The sequence below is a fragment of the Aulonocara stuartgranti genome (assembly GCF_965226115.1).
Source record: "Aulonocara stuartgranti genome assembly, chromosome: 3".
In the NCBI taxonomy this organism is placed as follows: domain Eukaryota; kingdom Metazoa; phylum Chordata; class Actinopteri; order Cichliformes; family Cichlidae; genus Aulonocara; species Aulonocara stuartgranti.
Genome location: NC_138941.1, coordinates 39382093 through 39398694, shown reverse-complemented (window position 1 = coordinate 39398694; position 16602 = coordinate 39382093). Strand labels below are relative to the sequence as shown.

The 16602-nt window shown below is 41.8% G+C and overlaps 1 protein-coding gene across 1 annotated transcript in view; it reads left to right on the top strand.

Moving 5' to 3' along the window:
* Positions 1 to 733: 733 nt before the first annotated feature.
* Positions 734 to 16602, top strand: part of tbc1d19 (TBC1 domain family, member 19) — a 31310-nt gene continuing 15441 nt past the window's right edge. The window contains exons 1-11 of the mRNA XM_082526045.1: positions 734 to 953; positions 1089 to 1161; positions 1275 to 1320; positions 7505 to 7580; positions 7701 to 7775; positions 8135 to 8198; positions 8950 to 8996; positions 9079 to 9189; positions 9769 to 9841; positions 10487 to 10525; positions 13834 to 13946. Coding sequence (XP_082382171.1) covers positions 858 to 953; positions 1089 to 1161; positions 1275 to 1320; positions 7505 to 7580; positions 7701 to 7775; positions 8135 to 8198; positions 8950 to 8996; positions 9079 to 9189; positions 9769 to 9841; positions 10487 to 10525; positions 13834 to 13946 — 813 coding nt within the window. The 5' untranslated portion in view covers positions 734 to 857. The remainder of the gene's footprint in view (positions 954 to 1088; positions 1162 to 1274; positions 1321 to 7504; positions 7581 to 7700; positions 7776 to 8134; positions 8199 to 8949; positions 8997 to 9078; positions 9190 to 9768; positions 9842 to 10486; positions 10526 to 13833; positions 13947 to 16602) is intronic.

The following is a 16602-nucleotide window of genomic DNA, read 5'->3' as shown; positions in this document are numbered from 1 at the left end:
ACCACAATCAAGAAGAACTAGTTTTCACTTATATTAGCTTTACCACTTCTCAGTAAGGCTATAACAAGTATCCATGCAAAATAGTGCTTCACACTTGATAAACACCTTAGACTTACTCAGTTATGATGACTGTGTATTTATGATACAAGTACCTGGTATACCACAGGTCAATGGCATCCATGACAAAGATGCACAAAGGTCAGCCGCAGAGATTTTCTATCACTCGGTTGTGGTGAGTGCAGTGTACTTTGCTGTGGTCTGCTGAGGGAACAGCATTAGAGTTGGTGACACGAGCTGATTGAATAAAGTGATCAGGAAGGATGGCTCTGATTGGCTGCAAACCAGATACTTTTGAAGCAGTAGTGAAGAGGAAGAGGAGGTGACTGGACAAACTGGACATGTTTATATCTACGTGGCAAAAAATATTCTGCCTCACTACTACTACTACTACTATTATTATTATTATTATTATTATTATTATTATTATTACATTTAATCATTAGAGTTGGCGCTCTTCTAAGGTTTGTTTGTGTTTAGAAGCTCGATATCTGGATAATATCTTACATTTCTCTCTCTGTACTTAAATCTATATTTTTGATAGTACAATAAAAACATTAGTTTCGAGTTATCAAGCCAAAATATGGAGATATTAACTAGAAATTTTGACATTTGGATGGGAAAAAAGGAGGTCGGAACTAAAGTGTGTGGTTCTTGTTTCCCCTGCGGACACGCAGCCCGTCCTCAGTTGCTAAGTAACCTCTGCAGGGGGCGGCTGCTGGATGCTGACAGTTTAGCCGCAGTGAAGCGAGCCGCTCGGCTTCAGACGCATAACTGAACGGGCTTTGACCAGAAGGAGGATGGACGAGGGCATCGAGCTGTCTCTGACCATCGCTCAGATCATCCAGCGGCTCAGAGGAAGCCATTTACACTCTCAGATAGAGAGGCAAGCCAAAGTGAGTGAGCTAGCATGTGGCTAACGACACGGTGCTTCTGCTTCTAGCTCACCTTTAGCTAAAACCACAGCATCCAGGCCACATCATGTCTAAGAATGTGAAGCATTGATTTCCCCATGTCCCCATTGTTTTCAGGAGTGTTTACACCAGCCTGACGTAAAACTGGAGTCTCTAAAAGAGGACGTCCGCAGTTTTCTCAAAACATCAGGTAGCAAGCTGCAAGAAATCTCTTCTCACAAAGTCATAATTAAGCTGTTGTCTCTTGTCTGTTTAGTGATAATAATATTATAACATATAATAACAAATTCCAATGTTTTCCAGGCTGGGAAAGAAAGCTGCAGAATGCAGTGTACAGAGAGCTGCACATGTAAGTGACATTTGGTGTAAAGCTGTCCATGCATGACGAAGCACTGCACACACACACACACACACACACACACACACACACACACACACACACACACACACACACACACAGTGGGGTTGAATTTACTCAAGCATGACAGTCATTGTGTTTGGGGTTTCTCAGCCTCAAAATGATTCAAAGCTAGTTTTGTGCCATGCTTGCGTTTGGTATCACTCTATAAAAACTCATCATGGCTTCAAGCATTCATCCATGTCTAACATTCGCATTTATTTCGAAATTTTTTTGTATCAAATTTGAGCTTTTTCCCGAGATGAATTTTCCCAGGATGATAGTAAAATGGTCACCTACTCAACCAGTGAGCTAAACTGATGCCCATAATACATTTTAAAATAGATATTTTGAAATGTGTTTAATTTGCTCGAGCATAAAACTGTTAAAAAAAATCAAATAGGCAAAACAGAGAAAAATGCATTAAAGTAAACAGTTTTTTCTTGTATATAATAAAAAAAAAACCAGAACTATTTTATCGGGTTTTTTTCTAAATTGGGGATTTCAAACAAACAAACAAACAAAATGCCTCCAGAAAAGAGCAGATGTGTAAGTGTAAATATCAGATAGAGCGTCCTCCATGCGGGCCAGTCATGCTTATGTGTGTAGTCACCTGTCAAAGGCTCGTTGTGAGCCAGGAAAAATCTCTGCATTCATAAATTAAATAATGTTAGGCTGTCAAAATAAACATTTACATGTACTAATAGCCTCTGTGAGGATCTCTGTGCATTTCAGTTTAGATGGAAACTGAATGCTTACACATTAGGGATGGAAAATTTGTAAACCTCTGCTCATGATTAGCTTATTAGATATAGTGGAAATTTTAATTTGTTTTGTCTCCTAGCAAACTAAAGATGCACAGCTCGATCTGCTGAGTCACTGCTGTGTATTGCTGGCTAATATCAGCCTACTGATGGTTGCTGGTAGACTTCAAAGGGGTTATTGCTTTTTCTATGGAAGATTCATTTTCCTTGACAGAAAAGTAGGAACAAACAAAAATAAAGTTTCCCCAGATTCTATAGTTAAACTTTGGTATCTGCATATGACAGCAAATATGCGACATATGAAAGTCTGTCTTCATCATCATCATTATCAGGCACACAGAGGATGCTGTAAAGACACATGAATGTAGTCAGGAGTCAGGACACAATCACTCTGTATATCTACAGAGTGAAAAGCCATCAAATACAAATCATTTTATTCATCATGATTGCTAAATTTGATTTATTGGCATCTTTGGGTAAAATTTCTTGTGATATCTGTGTATATGGCTGCTTGACAAACACCCCACAATGCAGTAGGGCATGTTTCTTTATTCTTGATTATATGATTGATTACGTGTACCTCCAGTGAAGGAGATGCTAGCACTGGGAAACTGCTTCAGAAGAGCTGGGCAACCTAGACCAGAAATCCTGTCTTTGTATCTTTTGGCTTGATGGCGCCAAAAACGATCTCCCTGTTTAAAAATGTAGTACACCGAATATCCCAATATCTTGTAAAGGTGTTGCTAACTTCTAATGGAAAGTACAGTGGTGGTTAGAAGTTAACATCCACTAATCATGGGAATTAATCTCATGGAAATTTTGGGTTTCAATGACTGTTCTTTGAACTGTTCTTTTCCAGGTTGGTATGATTGTACAGCATACATCTTAGAACACTTTAAAACAAAAAGTGGGTGTACAAGTTTGAATTAATTTTTAATTTGATCTAATCTACTATGGAAGCCCGTTTCTGGCACAAAAAAGTATCCATAACTCAAAATTTCGAGTTATCTTTATCAAAATTTTGACTTAATTTTCTCAAAATTTTGAGTTAATAAGTCAAAATTTCGAGTTTGCGCTGCCAATCAGTAATCTACGTGAATAACGTAATTTCTTTGTTACCCGGAAGCTGAAGCCCTCAGCTACAAATGCTGCAGCTAAGTCACCAGTATTACAGCCAGTCATGTATGCACAAATTGCTGATTATTTTCAGCGTGGCTTCACAAATGATGAAATCCTTGTGTTATTAACTACATCACATGGCGTTACTATCAGCAAACGTACTCTTGAAAGTGCCAATATGTTCGATCTGGTTTTGAGTGCGCATTCCTCTACGCTAGATCCTTCCAGGTAACAAGAAAATGATGTAGATTACTGATTGGCAGCGCTAACTCCAGATTTTGAGTTAATAAATCGCAATTTCGAGTTAATATGTCAAAATTTCGAGTTATGAATATTTTTTTTGTTTTTTTTACTGGTGGAAACGGGCTTCCATAAATCCACACAGGGTCAAAGTATACCTGCAGGCTCAAATATATACAAATATATACAGTGGGGCAAAAAAGTATTTAGTCAGCCACCGATCGTGCAAGTTCCCCCACCTAAAATGATGACAGAGGTCAGTAATTTGCACCAGAGGTACACTTCAACTGTGAGAGACAGAATGTGAAAAAAAAATCCATGAATCCACATGGTAGGATTTGTAAAGAATTTATTCGTAAATCAGGGTGGAAAATAAGTATTTGGTCAATAACAAAAATACAACTCAATACTTTGTAACATAACCTTTGTTGGCAATAACAGAGGTCAAACGTTTACTATAGGTCTTTACCAGGTTTGCACACACAGTAGCTGGTATTTTGGCCCATTCCTCCATGCAGATCTTCTCGAGAGCAGTGATGTTTTGGGGCTGTCGCCGAGCAACACCGACTTTCAACTCCCGCCACAGATTTTCTATGGGGTTGAGGTCTGGAGACTGGCTAGGCCACTCCAGGACTTTCAAATGCTTCTTACGGAGCCACTCCTTTGTTGCCCGGGCGGTGTGTTTTGGATCATTGTCATGTTGGAAGACCCAGCCTCGTTTCATCTTCAAAGTTCTCACTGATGGAAGGAGGTTTTGGCTCAAAATCTCACGATACATGGCCCCATTCATTCTGTCCTTAACACGGATCAGTCATCCTGTCCCCTTGGCAGAAAAACAGCCCCATAGCATGATGTTTCCACCCCCATGCTTCACAGTAGGTATGGTGTTCTTGGGATGCAACTCAGTATTCTTCTTCCTCCAAACACGACGAGTTGAGTTTATACCAAAAAGTTCTACTTTGGTTTCATCTGACCACATGACATTCTCCCAATCCTCTGCTGTATCATCCATGTGCTCTCTGGCAAACTTCAGACGGGCCTGGACATGCACTGGCTTCAGCAGCGGAACACGTCTGGCACTGCGGGATTTGATTCCCTGCCGTTGTAGTGTGTTACTGATGGTGACCTTTGTTACTTTGGTCCCAGCTCTCTGCAGGTCATTCACCAGGTCCCCCCGTGTGGTTCTGGGATCTTTGCTCACCGTTCTCATGATCATTTTGACCCCACGGGATGAGATCTTGCGTGGAGCCCCAGATCGAGGGAGATTATCAGTGGTCTTGTATGTCTTCCATTTTCTGATGATTGCTTCCACAGTTGATTTTTTCACACCAAGCTGCTTGCCTATTGTAGATTCACTCTTCCCAGTCTGGTGCAGGTCTACAATACTTTTCCTGGTGTCCTTCGAAAGCTCTTTGGTCTTGGCCATGGCGGAATTTGGAGTCTGACTGTTTGAGGCTGTGGACAGGTGTCTTTTATACAGATGATGAGTTCAAACAGGTGCCATTCATACAGGTAACGAGTGGGGGACAGAAAAGCTTCTTACAGAAGACGTTACAGGTCTGTGAGAGCCAGAGATTTTCCTTGTTTGAGGTGACCAAATACTTATTTTCCACCCTGATTTACAAATAAATTCTTTACAAATCCTACCATGTGAATTCATGGATTTTTTTTTCACATTCTGTCTCTCACAGTTGAAGTGTACCTCTGGTGCAAATTACTGACCTCTGTCATCATTTTAGGTGGGGGAACTTGCACAATCGGTGGCTGACTAAATACTTTTTTGCCCCACTGTACATACACTCACTTAATCTTTTAAAAAAGTGCTCTTAAAGGTTCTACAGTGTCTTTTAACTTGACAAACCCAAGGCCTATTAACGAATGATCACTGGTTGATCATTGTAGTCAACCAGTGATTGTGATCGACTACAACCGGTCACTTCTCTTTCTAGCACAAAAAGGATTTATTTGACACCATTCGATGGATTGAACAATACGCAGAACACTGGGAAAGTGAATTGTAGATTTAGACAAGCTGGGAAAGTCTCTTAGAGCTCACCTTCAAGTTCAACTGAAATTAGCAGCTACATGCGTGGACAGGCCACATACTTTCTGGAGAAAAGTTTTTGCCATCACAGAGTGGATGGAATAATGAGAAAGTAGGACTACCTCCAAATTCTCCAACTTCACCTGAAATCAACAACGTGGTTGAAACCTGGACACAACTGGGTCTTCCAACAGGGCAAGATCCTAAGAACACATGGTTTTGGAGCGGACAAAGCAAGCTAATGTTAAATAGCTGGAATGGCCTTCCCAAAAATCTGACCTCAACACTGCTGAAAATCTGTGGACTACGCTTAAAAGCCAAGAAACCAAGAAATTTAAAGGAAATCTACCAGTTGTGCCAAGAAGAGCGATCAAATATCCGCCAGAATTATACCTGAAGCTTGTTGATGACTACAAAACGCATCTGGTCAAGGTGCAAATTGATGGCAACCTTCTTTTGTGAAGAGTAGCAAATGTTTTCGAGAATAGTCGGGTAAAGTCTTTGAAGTCTTTGAAACACATTAGGGGGATAGAGATGATCTATATAAGACTTAATGTAAACAGAGAGCTGATTATAGAAGGAGACAAGGTTGGATCAAATTAAGGTGAGGCTGACAGTCACAAAGGAAGGATGTCAGGCAGATGAAGACAAAACACCATCGGGGAGTCAGAGGGAAGACAAACTCAAGAAGTCAAGGCAGAGAAAGACGCACAAGGACAAACAATTACCAAAACACAACAGGAAGCAGTTACACGAAAGATGAGAGAAGTCGTGAAGAAAAAAGAGAATCCAAGAGACAGTGGGGAAATGATCAAAATCGAAACAAGTAGGAAACTCAATAAAGTCCAGCACCATGACAAAGGTTTGTGCAGAAAGTCGCTGCTTTTTTCTTTTCTTTTTTTAAAGAAAGTTTCCAAATAAGTTGGAAATAATGAAGACGTGTGAGTGAGTGGAGCCAGGTTTACTTGCAGAAGCAGAGGGAGAACGGGGTCAGGAGCGTGCAGTGACTCAGAGCGTGCACAACAACACGGGCACGGCTTCATGGAAGAGACTGGTTACGTAACCCAACATCAGACTGCGTTAATGTTATAGATTCATCTCATTCTACACCTTGTTTACACATAAATCCAACACGCACAATATAATAACACAATATGTAAAAGCTGGTACACTACTATCTATTTAAAGGTGATTAATGCAGGGTTTTTTTTTAAATTTGGTAGAAATGTTGCTCTCTCCTGCACAAGTTTGGCTCCTCTGCCTTTCCCTCTTAGTGTTATTGGTTTACCTTTAAAAAAATGTTTGGTTTTAAACACTGAAATTGTAGCTAAAAAGCCATTGTTCCCTGAACGTTAAAGACTAACAATCCCTCCACTGTTATCCACATTTATGCACTCTTTTTATCTGAAATCTCCGTTTGGCTGGAGGCCTTTTTGTCTCTTCCGTAAAAAGCTCGGAAACGTGTGCTGCACTCACTTATCTCGAAGAGCACCGGACTGTCTCTCCTTAGGCTCAGTCTGAAACAAGGACTTAATACGTTGCTTTGAGAGGGTGACATATAACAGTGACTAATGGCTCCTTCTTCTGGCGCTATGTGCTCTTATAGGTGTTTAGATTGGGGTGAACGTTGTTTAACGCTCTGAGACCTTGAATCATTCTGCATGCCCTAAGCAGGCTTAGCTGGGGGGGGGTTTGTGCATTTGGAGATGTCTTCTGACTCATCTGGTGTCCATTTGTGGGCTCTAATGGAGACTGACTGCCTGCTTTTTGTAAAGGGGAAAAAAAGTAAGATTTCCCTTTTGTTTGACAGTTTCCTCCTTTCAGCTGTGTTTCTTTTCAAAATAAGATGCTCTTTGTGCCACGACCGGCTTCATTTTCCCCAAAGCTGTAAGTGTTTTGTGAAAAAACACAGTGGTGTTATTTGTGTGTCAGTCGGCAACGTTGTCTTACTTGCATTTGCTCATTCCAGCCAGCTGCCCCCGAGGCATCCCCCGGCTCCCCCGGAGCATCTCAAAGAGCCGCTGGTCTACATGCGCAAGGCACAGGTCGGCCCGTCTGCTTTTATTTCCTCACTTTCTCTGCTTCTCCCTGACTCCTATCATTTTTGTCTGCCAAATTCACTTTTAAATCACTAAGGTGTGCGCATGTGTGTGTCTCTTACACAGGCCAGCTGGGAGAAGCGTGTCCTCAAAAGCCTGAACAGCATGAGCACAGAGCTTGGAGTGCCTCTGGCTCACATGGTAACTAAAACATTGACAATCACAGCCAAGTTTATAGATTTTAGTTTGTAGGGTTTTTTGTTTTTATTTTGCAACATCTTCTCTAGAGATGTTGCAAATAGAACAAATTAAAAACCCTGCATCATTTTAACCCTGAGCCAACTGAGCTATGAGCTGCGGCTAAACCCGAGCAGCTTTTTTAACTGACGATATCCAGACTGTGTTGTTTGGAGTCTGTTTATCAGTTTTACTGCTTGCTTCTGCACAGGCACGATTGTATTTATGACTTATTATTTCGAACGCAATACTGACGTGACATTTTTAAGACGGGATGTGCGGCATTTGTTTGTTGAAATCTTGTCTTTCCGCCTGCTCCACAGAGGCCCGCGGCGGAGCAGAAGGAGCTCACCAACAAATGGAACGAGATGGGCACAGATGAACCAGGTCTCAAGACACTACCCAGGAGATTTGGCCTCAAGCAATCTGCCTTTTATGATAGATTAGTGTTGATGCGTTCAGGCGCTGCTGTATTTATCGCCAGCTTAGCACATCTCAAAACCAGATCTGCTACTTCCGTGTTTGCTTCCTAAGCCGCGCTAATGCAGCCAAGGCTTTCTAAGGCACTCGGGCTCTGTAACATCTGCATAGCGCACAATGTAGCTTTTTGCAGAGCACACGCTGGAATTGTGCTGCCAAGCCTCCCCATAGATGACTGAGCCTGTGCTATGAATTCATTTTTGTTGTTTAAAAAGAGTTTTTATTGTTGTCAGAAGATACGTACCACTTTGACTTCAGGCCACCGCGTTTACAAAGAACACCCTAATCTCGTGTCCTAACAGTGCTATCAGTGCTCAGTGGTGTATAATAACATTTAGGATGTGCCGTCCTTCGGCTGTAAACATTTTGGATCGTGAATCTAGAAGCTGTCCAGACTCCTGGTAGGGAGATAACCAGCAGCACCCCTTCCTCTCGTCGAAAGCCTTAATGTGGCCTTGTTCTGAGGATGACACGGGACTGGAACTTACTGCCGTGCTATGAAGACGGTGGACAGAAGTTCCACTTAGAGCTGGCCTTTAATTTGCATAGATGTGTGTTTAAGTTGAAGTTGATAAATTAAGTTCGCAAAGAAATGGCTTTTTTGACTGCTGTTACATAACACATTGTAAAGATTGTTTACGTGTTTATATCGCTGCAGATTTGAGTCGCTTCAGGCCTGTCTATGCTCCGAAAGACTTTCTGGAAGTAAGCACATTCCTCGCCTTGTTTTTTTACTGCTATTATCAGGATTGAACTCCATTATGTTACATAAATGCTGTCTAAACAGGTCCTAATCGGTTTGCGGAACCCCAACCACGATAGCAGCGAGGACATCAGCGTCAGGAGTCACTGGGGACTCATCCAGGTTCCTCTCAATGTCAGGGACATCCCACACCTGGTAGGGATCTGTGTTCCTCCCCACTTCACTTCACATGTTTGTGGGTCATAGGGATTTGGAAAAACTTGTCCTTGTGAGTGGGATCAGACACCAGCAGCTTATTCAAAGGATAGCTAACATCACTCCAATTCCTAAGTCTCTGGCTGCCAGTTTAAAGGCTTATTAGCTGTTTCTCAACCTGAATATCCCTGATATTCTACAGCAGTATCGCCCAGAGAGGCCTCGTAGCTCAGTGGTAGTGGTGCCCAGAGCAAACTCTGAACAAGGGGAAATAGCTTTTTGTCATTATGCAGCAGTGAAACTCCCTGGCTGCTGTTCAAGCTATTAAATCCTGACTAATAGCTGTGTTGTTTATCACTTATTTTCATAACTTGTCACTCATGCCTTATAAGCAAAATATGAAGAAGTCATGGGTGTCTTAATAATGTCTCTTAATATATTTCTTTTTCTTTAACGTTTTGTGTTTATTAATAAAAACGTCTTGCATTGTGTTGAGGTAGAAGTGTATTCTTTGAACTGAAAGAAGAATAGATTGTACATTTATTCATGCGTTTTGTGTCTGTTGTGTTAAACTCTCAGAGAGAGGCCTACTCAGAGCTGAACCTGACCAGTGGACAGATGGGGATTGATGACCACGCACTCATCCATCCAGGTATTACTCCTTTCTTGGAAGGAGAAGGATGAGAAGGCTGATAGCAGATACTTAGCTTGGTAGTTATCATGCCCTAAAAGACATGTTCAAACTGTAACGATAACATGCTGGTGGTTGTAGAGTTTTGTAAGTTTGTGGCATACATATGTGAGAGTGCCATCATTGTTTTCATCTAACCATCAAGAAAAGAAGCTCCCTGTTACAGCGCTGTGTCAGCCGTTTGGCAGAATCAGAGGCTCATTAGTTTTAAAAACTTTCAGAGGACTTTTTGTCCTATAAAATACATAATTTGTAGGCAAGCTTAGATCATAACAATTTTAATTATCACTCAGCAGCATTTTAATACCAGACCTAAACACATTTCTGGTTGTGATTAAGAAAGAATACTCTAGAATAAATGTGTTTACCTAATGAACAGAGAGCTTTAATGGTGTATATACCACAGGGACTTCATATCAGTCCTTGTTCCTTTCTTGTGCCACAAGGGTCGTCTGGGATTTCTCAAACAACATCTCGGTGAAGGCCACATATCGACATTGTTACACTTTGGTGTTCAGGCTTGAAATAGAATCCAGCATGTCTGTTTGTAAATCGAGCAGATAGCACCACTGATGGATCTGTGCTTTCTTTCTCGTTCCTGTACAGACTTGTTTGAAAACGAGTATGTGCAAATCGGAAAAAAAGGTCAGTGTTTGGTTCTTGTTTTTATTCCTTTTTTTTTTTTTTTTTGTGGAAATGCTTTGTTGAGCTCTATTTTCTTCATGAGATTTTGTTCATTGTACACTAAATTACCAAAAGTATTTACTCACCCATCCAAAATGACTGCATTCAGGTGTTCTAATGAACACTTCCATGACCACATGTGTATAAAATCAAGCACCTAGGCGCACTATACACCTCACCTAGGTTGAGGTGTATAGTGCGCTGAGGTCGCCCACTTTTGCAGAATCAATAGTGACGGACCAACAAACTTCATGCGGCCTTTGATTAGGTCAAGAACTGTGCGTAGAGAGCTTCGTGGAATGGGTTTCTATGGCTCAGCAGCTGCATCCAAGCCTGACGTCACTAAGTGCAATGCAAAGAGTCAGATGAAGTGGTGTAACGTCAATGTGGTGTGACTGAACCTTATTTGTCTGGCAATCGGATGGACGATTGGTGGAGGGGTCATTTTAGACAAGTTCACGCTCCCAACTTTGTGTGAACAGTCGGGGATGGTCCCTTCCTGTTCCAACATGACTGCACACCAGTGCACAAAGCAAGGTCCATAAAGACATGGATAAGTGAGTTTGGTGTGGAACAACTTGACCGGCCTGCACAAAGTCCTGACCTCAACCCAATAGAACACCTTTTTGGATGAATTAGAGTGAAGGCGTGTCTGACCTCCAAATGTGCGTCTGGAAGAATGGTGAAAAATTTCCATAAACACTCCTAAACCTTCGAAAGGTTTTCCCAGAAGAGTTGAAGCTGCAATGGGTGGACCGGCATCATATTAAACCACATCGACTAAGAATGGGATGACCCTCAAAGTTCATTTATGCGCGTGAAGGCAGACAAGCGAATACTTTTGGCAATGTAGTGTAAATCCACATCCTATTGGTCAAGAATGTACCAGTTTGTTTGTCTTTTGGGAAGGCAAGGAAGGAAATACATGTCCTTTCAATGAATATAACATGAAATTTCTCTTAAGAAAACAACAAAAAACAAGGATATTTGCTTTGAATGCCATTTTTGCCCATACATTCCTCTATGCTAAGTACAAATATGTAGCAGCTTAAGTGTCCTAACAGAGGCAACCAGGAATGTCATTACCTCGTCATTTTTTAAGACTTCTAAAGGATAACTCCAAATAAGACAGAAACTTGATGAGCAGACAGTCTTGTTTCTAATTTTTGTATTTAAGAGCCTTTTTATGGAGATCTTTTCAAAACTAATCTAATTATATCAACTGTGACCCATTTATGGAAGCCCCAAAATAGGCACAAGTGTTACAAGCAGAAAGTGTGATGCAGAAAGAGTACTGAGAAGTAGTGCTGTGAGATATTGTATGTTTTGGTACTGATCCAATACCAAGAGAAAATACAGGGCTAGTACTGCCACTGCTAATATTGATACTTTTAGCCTACAACCTGCGTCTGTCTCTAAAGGAAACCATGTATCCATCCTATCTCAGTAGTACTGATCCAGTACCAATGCCAGCGTTGCATCAACAATATCGATAATTGGATCGATGCGCCCACCTCTAACGGGAAGTATTTGTGTGAGTCAGTGAATGACTGCCGCCTCTGAGTGGAAGCACGAGCATTCAGATTGGTAACACTTTAACTGTTAGCTCGTTGCTCTGTAACAACGCCACCTGTATGACGGCCAAATCAGATATCAGCCAACAAGAGTCTTACAAACACAGGCAGTAGTTTATTTACACAACCACGACCCTCGATCTACCGTTCGCCTCTGTGCCTAAGCTGCGCCTCGTGGTCCAGACGAAGCAGTAAGTGCACTCGAATACGAAATGTAGGAAACGAGGAGCGTGTTCGTTTATGTTATGACTGACCAGCACCTTAAGTCAAGAGCTGTGTGTTTTTGGCTCCTGTCACAACAGAGATTTAGGGCAGAATGGGGAAGTTCAAGAGTTTGTTTCCAGCATGCGCCTGAGTGATTTCTTGGAAAGCTACGCAGAATTTATGGGAATGTCTTTGTTAATATTTTTGATGTTTATACATTTTTTTGAGGAGAAAAACATCCTCCACACTCAGTCTTTTCATTTTTGTGCTACTTGTCGAGGATTGTTGCAGAATTCTCAATAAATGTTGAATATTTTGAATATCTTGTATACAGTCGTGAGCCACCCTTCATTTATTTGTTTTTGCTAGGACAATAGGAACGTCCTATGTCAGGTCTTTGCTTTATTCAAGATTTCTTCAAGCTCTTTAAGGACATGACTTTCAGATACTTTTCATCTGCTTTAGTTGTTTTGTTTTTTTAGGCCTGCCACTCTTTTCTCCTCCAGTTGTTCATATACATACATGTGTTCTTCCTCCAGTCTACTGTTTTACCTTTATATAGCCAATTGAAAAAGAAAGTAGACCCTCTTTTAATTCTAAGGTTTTAGGTATGAGGACTAGAACGTATCTTCTGGTCCTTAGGAGGACTTGAATGAATTTAAATACAGCACAACAGCACATATTACACTGTGTCATTATTTAACAGTAACTAAGTCATTTCCAAACAATCTGAAGTCCATCATTCAGCAGTGAGAAAGATTATTCACAAGTGGAAAACATTCGTGACAGCAGGAGAGCTTCCCAGGAGTGGACGCCCCAAGGCTGCAAATAACTGGAGAAATCCTCTTCTCTATAAAAAGAACATATCAGCACGGCTTAGGTTTGTAAAGGTGCATCTAAACAAACTTATGGAACAATGTGCTTTGGACAGACGAGACCAACTTGCAGATATTTAGACAGCATATCGGCACAAACGCCTCATAACATCTGTCAGCACGATGGTGGAGTTGTGATGGTTTGGGCTTGGCCACAAATAACATTCGTGTATTTACATTGAACGTTAAGACGTACTCTTACAGCAATTACAAATACCGACACAAATCCAACTCCTGTGTAGAAGAAGAATACATCATTTGAAATTCTCGCTTCTGGAATATGACTAATTTTTTTATGTAATCCATTATTATTTCTTGAATTCATCTGTCATTTAGTCTGTCAAATGTCAGAAATTTGTCACAGTTAACCAGACAAAAACACTGACTTCTTAATAATCAAATGTTTTATCATCAGGGTTCAGAAGCAGATTTTTGTGATATTTTTTTTTCACTTCATGAATTACTGAGAGAAGTTTAACATTTTGGGAACTTTTTTTTAAACCCTCTTTCTGAATGTTACGTGGGGAATTGCCAGGTGAAGGAAGCCTGGTCCTAAGGTGAATAACAGCTGTGCTATGCACCCATTCTCTGTTTTGTCTTCATGTCTCTTGTGTAGTGGTTATGGAGGAGGATAGCGCAGCAGCACAGCAGTACAGCAGGCAGGGCTGCCCCACCGGGCTCCGGGCAGACCTGTGGGCCCTCATCCTTAACGCCACGAACCAGCCACAGGTATAGTACACTGTGCACACACACATGGCCGAGTTGCACTCTGGTGGCCACCGTCAGCTGGCTGTGTTTGCTGTAGAGCAGCCGTGCACACACAGCTGCAGTGATTCCCAGAGGGCATGTTTACTACAAGGGGAAATTTTCAGCTGCATCCATATTCACGCTTAACGGTTTGGAGCTGAGGGGCCATTGGACCTCAGGTGTATTCGTTTCCCTGGAGAACGGCACCAGGATTAAACACTTTGCATCCTTGCATTTATACCGTGCACTAAAAACCAACACATGATGTATAACACCAACTGAACTGCAATTTCTACACTAGACAATCCGTGCATTCGCTGGTGTGCTGCTTATCGGCTCGCTGCGACTGTTTGTAGAAACGTTAACATAATCAGATGCTGGGGGGTGTAGCACAGTTAGCACAAACAGTGTGGCTCCCTGTGTGTGTGGCAGAGGTCTGTGTAAACGCTGCAATCCAGAGTCTCATGTTGGTGGCAAGTTGCAAAAACAATGCTTGTGATTAAGAGATTGATTCGTTAGAGAGAGCTATGTGGGCAAACCGGCTGAGGTCTGGAGAGCGTTAGCACGGCTTTGGATACCACAAGGGCAAACACATTAAACAGTCACAGTTGGTTAGTTACAGACAGGATAAATGTGGCTGGTGCAAAATTGTCTGCATTGTGTATATTATGAATTAGAATTATCTTTCAGTAGATCTAATATGAAGACTGTAATCTCTTCAGTCAAATGACTTGGGTGTTGCTTTGATAAATGTTAAATAGTCTCAATCTAATTTCGAAAACAAGTTTGGGACGCGGTGTAATTAAACTAAATAATGCAAAGTGCAAATCATTTAAATCTTATATGTAACTGAAGAAGAGTACACATTGGCATTGTAAACAGTTGTTAACAAGATCTGCGATGGTGTGGCGGCGCATTTAGCGCAAATGGCACACATGCACAACTGTGGAGGTGTCATTGATGCTGAAATATAGACATTTACAGGCCATTTTAATAGGCACACCTGTTCAACTTGTGTAAATCTCGAATCTCTTTCATTTCTGCCAATCACACGGCAACAGCTCAATGCATTTAGGCAGCAGATGTGGTCGAGATGAACTGATGTCAGACCAAGGCTCAGAATGAGGGAGAAGGCTGTCATTTTAAATGTTGCATGGTTGTTGGTGCCTGATGATGAGCTGGTCTGATTATTTCAGAAACTGATGATTTTCTAGGAGTTTCCCCACACAATCATCGCTAGGATGTGGAAGAATTTGTCTGAAAAAGAGAAAATATCAAGTGAGTGGCAGTTCTCTGCCTTTGGATGTCAGCGGAGAATGGACAGACTGCTTTGAGCTGACAGGAAGACAAAAGCAACTCTACAGTCACCAGATCTCAGTTTAATAGAGCACCTTTGGGATGTGCTGGTGAGCTGCGTGGTGCTGTCATGTTACTTTGGACTTAAATCTCTGGGCAATGTTTCCAGCACCTTGTTCTTCCCCTGAAGGGAGGAAGTGTGCAATCAGTTTGTTTGTTTTGTCTGTTTGTTAGCAGTCTAACGTTCAAAGTTTTCAAGGTATAATTTTCAAATTTTGTGTGAGGGTAGATGCTAGGGATGCACCGATACTACTTTTTTGGAAACGAGTACGAGTACGAGTACTTGCATTTCAGTACTCGTCGATACCGATACCGAGTACTTAATAAAAACATGATTTAAATTTGCAGGTAACAGCTTTAGTCCTACAATTTAACAAAAAACAAACAAACAAGGGACTAGTTTGGAATTAAGAACATTTATTTAAAATGAAAAGCATGTTGTATGCAACATATTACAGAATAAATACACTGAACAAAAATATAAACGCAACACCTTTGTTACTGCTTCCATTCCCCATGGGATGGACGTAGAGACCTAAAATTCATTCCAGATACACAATATAACCATCCCTCCCAAACAGTGGTCACAAATCAGTCCAAATGTGTGGTAGTGGGCACATCTGCTATATTGAGATAATCCATCCCACCTCACAGGTGTGCCACATCAGGATGCTGATCTGACATCATGAGTAGTGCACAGGTGTACCTCAGACTGCCCACAACAAAAGGCCACCCTGGAATGTGCAGTTTTTTGCGCTATTGGGGGTCTGGGGACCCAGAACCGGTCAGTATCTGGTGTGACCACCATTTGCCTCATGCAGTGCAACACATCGTCGCATGGAGTCTATCAGATTGTCAATTGTGGCCTGTGGAATGTTGGTCCACTCCACTTCAATGGCTGTGCGAGGTTGTTGGATATTCGTGGGAACTGGTACACGCTGTCGTATACGCCGGTCAAGCACATCCCGAACATGCTCAATGGGTGACATGTCCGGTGAGTATGCTGGCCATGCAAGAACTGGGACATTCTCAGCTGCCATCTGCCCTGAACAATGTGAACCATGATTCATCCGTGAAGCGCACACCTCTCCAACGTGCCAGACGCCATCGAATGTGAGCATTTGCCCACACAAGTCTGTTACGGCGACGAGCTGGAGTCAGGTCAAGACCCCGATGAGGACGACGGGCATGCAGTTGAGCGTCCCTGAGACGGTTTCTGACAGTTTGTGCAGAAATTGTTTGGTTGTGCAAACCAATTGTTCCAGCAGCTGTCTGGGTGGCT